The 10,633-nt window shown below is 57.8% G+C and overlaps 1 protein-coding gene across 1 annotated transcript; it reads right to left on the bottom strand.

Annotated features, from left to right (window-relative positions):
- Positions 1–838: 838 nt before the first annotated feature.
- Positions 839–10,427, bottom strand: LOC141729658 (uncharacterized). The gene is made up of 9 exons (XM_074544491.1): positions 9,601–10,427; positions 9,300–9,509; positions 5,794–6,005; positions 5,549–5,689; positions 3,825–4,217; positions 3,346–3,444; positions 3,062–3,243; positions 2,761–2,861; positions 839–2,670 (listed from the first exon to the last, which is right to left on the bottom strand). Exons 1-9 carry the CDS (start codon positions 9,633–9,635, stop codon positions 2,553–2,555), a joined length of 1,491 nt encoding a protein of 496 aa, XP_074400592.1. The 5' UTR covers positions 9,636–10,427; the 3' UTR covers positions 839–2,552.
- Between the last annotated feature and the right edge of the window lie 206 nt (positions 10,428–10,633).

The following is a 10,633-nucleotide window of genomic DNA, read 5'->3' as shown; positions in this document are numbered from 1 at the left end:
CTGCAGGGGGTGGAGACGGTGGGGGAGGGCTTCTGGAGGTTTCTACAGTGAATTCTCGCAGGGATTCTGGGGCTGGGCCAGGCCAGGTGCCCGCTGCCAGCGAAAGCGCTTTGTGCCTCTGCTCCTGCCCCTGGGCAGGCAACAGAACACAGCAGGAAAGGCTCGAGGATCGGCAAAGGCCAGGCAGAGATCACTCACCGGTCACTGGCGTAAAGGGACACGACTGGGGGGAATTCTTTGAATTTATTATGACACAAATCATGGCAAGAGAACGAGCGGTGAAGCAGCAGGGCTCAGCCTCGGAACCAGGACTGTGCCCTCGGCCCCCGGCAGCCGCAGCAGGGGGATAAAGGATCCCCGGGCCGAGCAGCGGCTCTGCCCCAGCACGGGGATGTGTCCGGAGCCCCCGCTCCGGGCCGGGCTGGCAGGGCCGAGCGCGGAGCAGGCGCTGAGCTGCTCCTGGAGCTTCCAGCGCTGCTGGATCCGGCGGGCGCGGCACAGGCAGTGCCGGGGGCATCGCTCGGTGCCTGGCGGCGTTTGCCGTCTCCAGGGAGAGACTGAGCCCGGCCCGCAGCGCCAGCTCATCCTCACCCTTCTATTGCAGTTGCTCCAGGGATTAAACCAAGGGGAAACTCCCTCTTGTCGCCAGTTCAAAGCCTTGAGTCAGGGGGAGAACGGAGGTTCCCTCTCCATTTAGATCCCTAAATGATTGTGAAAAATACAGGTTTTTTTCATAGTAAAATTTAAAAGTTTAATAAAGCACAATAGGAGACAAATATAGTAAAGGAAAACTTACAGTCAGGTGGGTCTTGGCACTCAGCCAAGAGCACACGCTGGTTTTGGAAACACTTTTAAAATACTATTTCTTTGCATCATCTGTTCTAGATTTAGACTTAAAAAAACGAGTTTACATATTTTTAAAAGTGTTTAGCTTTGGTCTTCTTTTGGTCTGCCTTTTTTGAGCATGTGTATTTGTTGGTTGTGCTTTTAGTCTATTCTTATCTTTATTTTTTAGTTATTGGGCTTTTTACAGACAATGAGTGCTGATAGTTGGAATATTAGTTAACAGGTCTTCATCAAATGTTCTTTGGATATTATACCAACCAGGCATTTTAACACAAGCATATTTGTATCAGCTACTTTTAATTTTAGTTAACAATAGAAATTAAAATTATATTTCTACAGCAAAGTTATTTTAACACTACACATATAGAATCCATTTTAATGTTTGTAAAAAGCTAATACTGTAATATGTATCTATAACATGATGCATAAGGAGGGTCTCTGCTCAATTTAATCCTGAATAAAAAGTGAATCAAGGGGGGTTTTCCTCAATTTAGCCCCCTAAAATGAGGGGAAATGCAATTTCCATTTTCAAATTCCCTCCACAAAGACCATTCTGGGGGCTTTTGCCCATCTTTTTCATCTGTGAAGGTCCCTTCAAATGGCGGGTCCCCCTCAGTGGAACTCTTACAGTGGCACATTGTTGCCTTCTGATATAAGGCAAAGCGACCTGGTTTTGAGGAGCAGCACGGCGACCCAAACTCACCAGGGTCACTTGGGCCAAAGAGCACGCAGATACCAATGTGGCTGACGGTCAAAGGCCTTTATTGTCTCATCTCGTGGGGTTTTATAGTCTGAGGGGCTTCTATACGTCAGAGGGGGGCTGCAGTACTATCTATGGTTAGTAAGGAGCGGAAAGTTACCAGCACTACTATCATTAGGGGGGCTACATTCCTAGTTACATTCCTAGGGTGATCTCTTATCTCAGGGGATTAGGGGAAAAGGAATTCTGCCGCTTTCTGTCACATCACGTGATCTTCCGATCGCCTGTCCCTATCTACCACAAGTAAACGACAAGAGTATGAAAGTTGCTTCTTGAGTCAACAGAGAGGGGGAATTGTTGGGATTTATAAAATTAGAGGGTTTTGAGAAAGTGGTTAAAAAGGCAGGCCTCAGACAGCAGACTTGACAACATTGCTAATACAGTGAAAAGTTTTCTAAGCAGTAGAGCAGACATGACAACTAGAACAGTGGACTTCTGTAATCTGTCCTTATATGTTTCCACAAGGTTATTTAATGGATATTTTTAGAAGGTTAGTATGAATGAGTCTCTGTGCTTTATCTCTCATAAACGAGCCATTTTGTTAGAAAATAAGTCTTTATTGTGTTAACTACAGTTACGTGTGTTTCATATGACTGGATAGATTTTTTCTCAATATGTTTTCCTCTATGTGTGATTGGCTGAAACCTAGGCTGAGATGGCTTTATGCTACCCTGTAACGTGACGTTTCCTTGGCACACCATTTGAATCAGAGAGCTGTGAACGTACTATCTCTAGTATCCTAATAATATACGGAGACTGATGTGTGAAATAAACAGCTCACAACAGTGATTTGGATTGTCCCATCTCCGTTTGTCCTTCTATATAGCTTGCCGCGGTAAAAGAAGTGCAAGGCACAGGGCGCAGCTGAGGAAGGACAGCGCTGTGCCGGGCTCAGAGGTGAAGCTGGCACTGCCCAGCGTGGAGAAGGTCCTTTGTGCAGCCCCTGTTACAGCGGAGCTTGGGTCTTGCTGCAGAGATACGGCCGCTCGTTGGAGCAGTTCCCACTCCTGAAACTTTTCCTGTCAGCCAGGTACACACACTGGGAATTGCCGAGAACAGGAACCCTGCAGGGAGGAGCAGAGGCAGCGCTGGCTGCCAGGGGAAGCCCTTGTGCCCCTGTGCCCCCAGGCCCTGCCCGGCTCCCCGGCACTCACTGGGAGCTGTAGCTGCTGCCGTCCCGCCACTGCAGGCGCTCGCCCCGTCTGCGCAGCCCGAGCCAGAAATCGACGTTCCCGTGGAGGCGGAAGAGCAAATCCTGCCCAGGAGAGAGGAGTGGGAGCTGCCCCGGCCCCTCGGGGGGACACGTGCCCGGGGCTGCCCCCGCACGCCGGGGCTCCTTCCCTGCAAGGCCCCGGCCCAGGGCTGCAGCCCCGGCCCTACGAGCACCGAGCCCGGCCCAGGAGCGCCCCCAGGCTGCCCTCAGCCACCCCACACCGCCCGCAGCCCCTCACTCACCATGGCCTCCTCATCCTTGGCAATGGCCAGGGAGGCCCCGAGCTCGGAGCACCGTTCCTGACCCTGCTCCCACGTGCTGTAATCCCGTGAGAAGTAGAAGCAAACCCCATTGTAGCCCACCCAGCCATGGGGACAGCCCAGAACCAACAGCGGAGTCGCAGGTGTGACTGGAACCTGTGGTGCTGCAGGGGGAAGAGGAGAAGGTCTGAGGATTCCCCTGTGCAGGGAGCAGGGAGCCCGCTCTGCCCCGAGGGGCTGGGCCCACGCTGCTGCCCCTCCCTTACCTGCCAGCACAGCCAAGGCCGCCCCCAAAGCCAGCACCAGCACCAGGAGCAGCAGAATCAGCACCGCCGTGCCCACGGGATGGCACCTGAACCGTTCACCTGGAGCAGGAAAGAGCTGCTGGCTGCCAGAAGCAGAGCCGGCCCCGCAATGTGCTCAGCCCATGGCCAGGGAGCAGAGCAGGGAGCCCTGAGGCAGTGTGGGCCTCCCTCAGCTGGCAGCCAGAGAGCCAAGAGCCTGGCCACAGGCAGGGACACAGCTGTGGGCACAGGCAGGGACACAGCTGTGGGCACAGGCTGCAGCAGGAGAACTGCACAGCCTTGGGGGCAGCTGGGGCTCTTGCTTCCTGCCACGGATGGGGCCCAGCAGAGCACGAGGCCTCTTCCAGACATCGGGAAACAGCCGCACACCTGCCAGCCTTGGCCTTGGGAAGGGGACACGGGTCCCTGTCTAGAGGCCACAGAGGTGGCCCTGTACTCACCCAGGAGTCTTCTGAGGTTCTTTTTGCGTTCATTGCCCGTTGCTGCTGTGCCCTGGGGAGCCAGGGGCTCCCTCACACTCCCATCCCTGGTGCAGAATCCATTCTCCACATCTGCACTCACTGCACGCTCACAAGTGGCATCCCCCTGCTTATGCCAAGAGGCTTCTTGGGCCCCAGGCAAGTGTGGAACCGCGGCTGCTGATCCCTCCTGGAGATGCTGTGGCTCGTTTGCCACTCCATGAATGGAGTAGAATTCACTCTCCTCCAGTTTACAGCCGGAATCACTGTTTGTGGAAGGAACAGTCTTTTGCTTCCCAGGCATCAGGAGTGCTGCTAGCAGATCCTTTGGGAGCTCGGCCTCGGGAACAGCTTTGCAGCCGCGCTGATGGCACCCTGAAAGGGACACGAAGAGAGGTCGCTGCTGGTGCCGGCCGTGCGGGGGCTCAGGAGGGCGGTGGCAGCTGTGGCTGCGCTGTCGCCGCTGCCCAGAGGGGCGGCAGCAGGTGCGGAGACAAGCGCAGCCTCCGGCAGCTCTGCGGCGGCCGCAGCCGCGGCCCCTGTGGCTCTGCAGCCGCTGCAGCCCAGCTCCGTGGCGGGCCGGGCGCTGAGAGCGCCTGCGAGCTGCCGGCTGCTGCTGGCCCGGGGCAGCTGCGGCTCGGAGTCCGCCTGCCGAGGGGCGAGAAGCAGCAGCCCCGGGCTGCTCACCATTGTGCCCCGCATGATTCCCTGTCCCGGCGCCTCGGGGACGGGACGGGCCGGGAGGGGAGGGGACGGGACAGGAGAGGGGACGGGAGGGGAGGGGCGGGGAGGGGATGGGACGGGACGAGATGGGAGGGGAGGGGACGGGACGGGATGGGATGGGACGGGAAGGGCGGGAAGGGTCCCGGGCACGGAGCAGCCGCCTCCGTCCTAGCGAGAGCAGCCGGGATGAGCCATCGCTGCCGCGGCAGCGGCTCCATGCCGGCCATCAGGGCAAGGAGGAGAGCGCGGGCAGCCGCTCCCTCGGCGATCCCAGCGCAGGGGGCACACAGGGGAAGCCGGCACCAGGAACTCGGCAGAACCCCCCGGCCCTCAGCGCGGCCCCCTCCGCCCGCAGCGAGCCCCGAGCTGGGGCAGCACCGACCGCGGTCCCACCTGGGCTGGAGCCGCCTCCGAGCTCCGCCGCCGCCTCGCCGGACTCCGAGTGCAGCCGCTGCTCCGGAATGACCCCAACGCGCCGTCGCCGCTCCGGTCCCGGCCAGACACAGCGGACACTGCCGCTGGTGCCGCGGGACGGACTCCGGGCGGTGGAGCCGATCGAGTCTTGCACTGCAGCGCAGCCCACCCGGACACTGGAGCTGACTTGGGCCGGTGCCGCAGGAAGAGCCGATGTGGGAGCGGCTTCTGACCAATCAGCGCGCGGGGCAGCAGGGAGGGGCGGTGACGAGAGGGAGACCAGGGAGCACCCAGCGGGGAGGGCCGGCAGGGCCGGGCGCGGCACAGCCAGGGCCGGGGGCATCGCTCGGTGCCTGGCGGCGTTTGCCATCCCCGGGGAGAATCTGAGCCCGGCCCGCAGCGCCAGCTCATCCTCACCCTTCTATTGCAATTGCTTTGTTTTGAGTAGAAAAGTTGCCCATTTTTTAAAAAAGTTGCAGAGTTCACAGGTTTGTACAGTTGTTGCCAGGGTGGAGCTCTAACTGTTTGCTGTTATAATCACTTGTTGTTAATAGTTTTTCGCTAACTACCTGTTGTTGATGGTTGGGAATTCCTCTTTTTGTTGAGTGGCACCCTGCTGCTTCCTGGAGGATGGTACCCGGCATGGTGAAGAGGAGGGAACGTCGGGGTTGGCATGCAAATGAAGAAACCCATCACCAAACCCAAAACCCCTAAAAACAACGAGCCAACAGGGAAATGAGAGATCGAAGTGACGTCTAGATGTGAGGAACTGATTCCAGTGTCTGCTAATACCCTTTTTACCCCTCACCCTAACCTGAGAGACGTTGTCTGGACAGAGGACCTCGAATGTCAAACCCAAAACGGGAATCTCCTGGTGCTCTCGGGAGGACAGAAGCCCCAGCTCCGTCTGCAGACCAGCAGACAAGGCTGCGCTTTTCCTCCTCCTCCTCCTCCTCCTCCTCCTGCTGGCCATTCCTGGAAGCAGCGGCGGCGTGAGTGAGATCCTGTCGGTACTTCCCACGCGAGCTGATTTTTAATAAAGGCATTAAAAAAGGAGAAAGATCTCCTGCCCTATTTGCTTCAGCTTCATTAATTAAAACAAGGGAAAACTCCCCCTTGTCGCCTGTTCTAAGCCTTGAATCAAGGGGAGAACGGAGGTTCCCTCTCAATTTAGATCCCTAAAGTATGCATAAGGAGGGTCTCCCCTCAGTTTAATCCCAAATAAAAAGTGAATCAGGGAATTTTCCTCAATTTAGTCTCCTGAAAATAGGGGAAATGCAGTTTCCCTCTTCAATTTACCAAAGACCATTCTAGGGGCTTTTGCACATCTTTTTCATCTGTGAAGGTCCCTTCAAATGGAGGCTCCCCCTCGATGGAACTCTTACAGTGGCACATCCAGAGGTTCCTCTCAAGAGAGGCCCTTTGAGACCAGGGACAGCCGTGTTTGCTCCATTTGAACCCTGGAGATGATGAAAATGGGGCTCTTTCCCTCAATTCAAACAGCACAATAAAGGGTTTCTCCTTCCATTTCAACATGAAAATTATGGAAAATGGTGACTGCCTGCGTAGTGAGGTACCCAAAATGATGAAAAAGCTGTGTTTTCCTTCAATTGGGACCCTTGAAATCACAGGTGAATGGGGATCCTCCTCAGTTCAAACACAATTACAGAAAAGCTTTCCCCCGTCCATTTCAATCCCATTTTTGGGGCACTGGGGAGGGACTGGGGGCACTTCCCCCTCCTCACTGCTCACCCCTGGGGCTGCTGCCCCTCGCACAGTGCTGAGCAGTTCCCTCCCAGTTCCCTGCCAGTTTCCCTCTTCCTGGCAAGCCCCGGCAGGGATGGGGAGAGCACTGGGCAGGAGCTGGGAGCGCTGTTCCTTCCCAGGGCTCCTGATATCCCTGCCAGTTCTCCTTCCTGCTCACTCCCGCTGCTCCCACTCTCCCTCCCAGTTCCCTGCGGGCATTCCCTGTGCTCCCAGTTCCCTCCCAGTGTTCCCAGGATCTCTCGCAGTGCTGCCAGCGGCAAAGCCCTGGGGGCACAGCGTGCTCTGCTCTTGAAGAGGCGAGACTGGAGCTGTCAGGAGAGCAAACCCGGCTGGGAAGCTACACACTGTCACACAGGAACAAAGCCCTTAAGGAGGATGGGTTCCTCCTGTTGGCACAAGGAGAGAAGCAGAAATCTCACAGGAATATTCTTCATCATTCTGCCCAGGCTTTGTCAAACCCTCCAGCTCCTGCACCTGGGGAAATAACAAGTGGCTTCTAAACAGTGACTTTGATGTCAGTGAGCAGGTTATTATGGATTAATCTCACACTGGAAAGCAGCCTTCACACCCTACTGCTCTTTGCATCACCCAAAGAGTTTGGAGGCTGCTGCCCAGGGAGCTCCTGAGTTGTATCTTCCTTGTCAATCCTATCAGCCCCTTGTTTAAATGTAAAAACATAAATAAAATGCAGGGAGCATTGGCCCAAGGTCTCAGGACTTGCAGACCTCTTTCCAAAGAAAGGGAAAAAACAGTGTTTGTTCCAACCCAGAGAACATGAACATATATGTTCATGCAATGTACATATATTTTTAAAGGGAAAGGAGGAAGAGTAATATATCAATGAGTGTGCCAGTAGTGCTCCAGACTATTCTGTCCTCTTCTTTCACTTGTAGCATCTCTAAGAATACTTTAAAAGGAAAAAGAAAAAAAAAGAAGAGAAAACAAACAAAAAACCAAAAGAGACAAACAAAAAAAAAATTTAAAAAAAAGCAAACCACCAACCAAACAAAAAAGCCCCATTGAATTTAAGGTGAATGAGAAGCAACCTGGCTGCAGGCTTGTGGCACTCCACTGCCTGAGTTCCAGTAAGGGAGCTCATCCCCTCTGCAGTTCCAAGCCAGATCCCAAAGTCCTGAGCATCAGCTTTCAGCTTTTTCAACACTGAACTGTAAGAAAAGCACGGGCGGGAAGGGTCCCGGGCACGGAGCAGCCGCCTCCGTCCTAGCGAGAGCAGCCGGGATGAGCCATCGCTGCCGCGGCAGCGGCTCCATGCCGGCCATCCGGGCAAGGAGGAGAGCGCGGGCAGCCGCTCCCTCGGCTGCGATCCCAGCGTAGGGGGCAGACGGGAGAAGCCGGCACCAGGAACTCGGCAGAACCCCCCGGCCCTCAGCGCGGCCCCCTCCGCCCGCAGCGAGCCCCGAGCTGGGGCAGCACCGACCGCGGTGCCACCTCGGATGGAGCCGCCTCCGAGCTCCGGTGACGCCCCGCCAGGCCCCGCTGCAGCTCCAAAAGTAAACGAACCTTTATGCCCGCCATTTCGCCATAACTCAGAGACCGGGGCGGTGTGAGAGGATCGTGGCCGATTTCACCGTCAGTGTGAGGGGAAGCAGGGAGGGGAGGGGCGGCAGCGGAGACTGGAAGGGCTGTGTGCAGCAGCAGCGGGGAAGAGGAGCGCCCTCAGATACCGCCCACATTCTAATTAACATTCTCCTCCAAGCCCTCCCCTATAACGCCCTTTTCCTTAGCGTGGGCTTTTCGGGATGGTACCCTCCCCCGACCCCGCGGAGCCTCTGTGGTTCAGGCAGATCAAATAAATCCCAACTGTCACCGATTTCCACCACCTGCTATTTCTCACCTCTTTTCCTGCATGGATTTGACAGCGCTTGGTTTCCTCCCACAGAACTGGAAAGCAAAATGCCCGCCTGCCCCATGGCCATCCCCGCAGCCTTCCATCAGTCCAGCCTTGTCCCTCTTTCTCCCACCTTTACTTTGCTCCACTTTCTCCCTTCTCTCCCTGCCAGCTCCAGCAAAGCCATTTCCCCCACTGGCACCAGCTGCTTCCTGTCCCTCGCTCCCATTTTGCCCACTCTGAACTCCTGGAGCCGCCTGCCCGCGGAGCCGCAGGAGCCATGGGGCCGGCTAATGGTGCGGGGAACGCTGACAGGGATTCTTGGGCTGGTCTGGGCCAGGCCAGGTGCCCGGGGCCAGCAAAAGCGTTCTGAGCCTCTGCTCCTGCCCCCGGCCCGGCCGCCTCATGGCGGCCCCTCACTCGACCTGCGAGCTGCCGGCTGCTGCTGGCCCGGGGCAGCTGCGGCTCGGAGTCCGCCTGCCGAGGGGCAAGAAGCAGCAGCCCCGGGCTGCTCACCATTGTGCCCCGCAATATTCCCTGCCCCGGCGCCTTGGAGCCCGGGCACACCGAGCGCCGAATCGCCCGCTGCAGCTCCCTTCCTGTGTGAACGGAGGAAGCCGGCATAAGGAACGCGCCAGAACGCTCCCGGCCCCCTCCGCCCGCAGCGAGCCCCGAGCTGGGGCAGCACCGACCGCGGGTCCTACCTGGATTGGAGCTGCCGCCGCCGAGCTCCGCCGCCGCCTCGCCGGGCTCCGATTGCCATCCAGCGCGGTTCCCGCCCCGGCTTGACCCAGACGGCACGGTGGCTGCCATCTGGGCCGATTTGCCCAGCAGCAATGAATGGAGGCCACTGAATGATGGCGGGCTTTGCGCCGATTGGACCGAGAAGAGAGAACACACCCATCGCGGCGCGCCTGGAGTGGGGAAAGGAGAAAACTTTCATTTGCACAGAGGGGTTTTAACCCTCATGCTCACACTTCAAGAAATTGCAGAAACCATTCCAACCTCAAGAAAGGAAAAGCTCCCTGGATATTTTTCATTTCAACAAGAGCCTAAGGAAGCCCTCAGCAGTAGGAGATTGGGATAACTGCAAGGCTGGTTTCTGGAGTAGAGGGAGCAGGGGTTGCTCCTCAAAGCCAGACCTTCACCCACAGCAGCCAGAAGGTAGAAAAACAAGGATACGACAAAGCCTTATGTGAGGAACGAGTTATCGAATGGTTTTATAAGGAAAGAACAAGGTCTGGGAAACAGGACCTGGAAGGTGAGAGAGAAGGGAAACAGGGAGGCAGATGAGCCCTCTTCAGATTCGAAAACTAAAAGGAGGAAAGAAAAGGCTGGCCCTAAATTCCAACACAGCCGGCACGGCCGCTGCGGCTCCCTGCCTGGGCACGCGGAGCGGCTCCCGGCACAGAGCGCAGCGCCGAGAAGCCTCGGCCCCGGAGCAGGCTGCATGCGCCGCTTTGTGCCCGCACTCGGCGCCTGCAGCGCTTTGGGCTCTGAGGCACTGCGTTCAAGTTCATGCCGTGCCAGCCCCGAGCCGGGCACGGACACCTCCCGCCCGAGCAGCGGCCCCAGCCCGGTGCCCACGGCCGAGAAGGGTCCCGGGCACGGAGCAGCCGCCTCCGTCCTAGCGAGAGCAGCCGGGATGAGCCATCGCTGCCGCGGCAGCGGCTCCATGCCGGCCATCCGGGCAAGGAGGAGAGCGCGGGCAGCCGCTCCCTCGGCTGCCACCCCAGCGCAGGGGGCACACGGGGGAAGCCGGCACCAGGAACTCGGCAGAACCCCCCGGCCCTCAGCGCGGCCCCCTCCGCCCGCAGCGAGCCCCGAGCTGGGGCAACACCGACCGCGGTCCCCCCTGGGCTGGAGCCGCCTCCGAGCTCCGCCGCCGCCTCGCCGGGCTCCGGGTGCCGCCCCGGAATGACGCGCGCGCGCCACCCGCCCATTCCGCCGTAACTCAGAACCCGGGGCGCTGTGGGAGGGGTTGTGGCCCATTTCCCCGTCAGCGTGAGGGGAAACAGCGACGGGTGGGGCGGGAGCG

The sequence above is a fragment of the Zonotrichia albicollis genome, chromosome 7 (assembly GCF_047830755.1).
Source record: "Zonotrichia albicollis isolate bZonAlb1 chromosome 7, bZonAlb1.hap1, whole genome shotgun sequence".
Lineage (NCBI taxonomy): Eukaryota > Metazoa > Chordata > Aves > Passeriformes > Passerellidae > Zonotrichia > Zonotrichia albicollis.
This window is presented reverse-complemented; position numbering and strand designations above follow the sequence as displayed.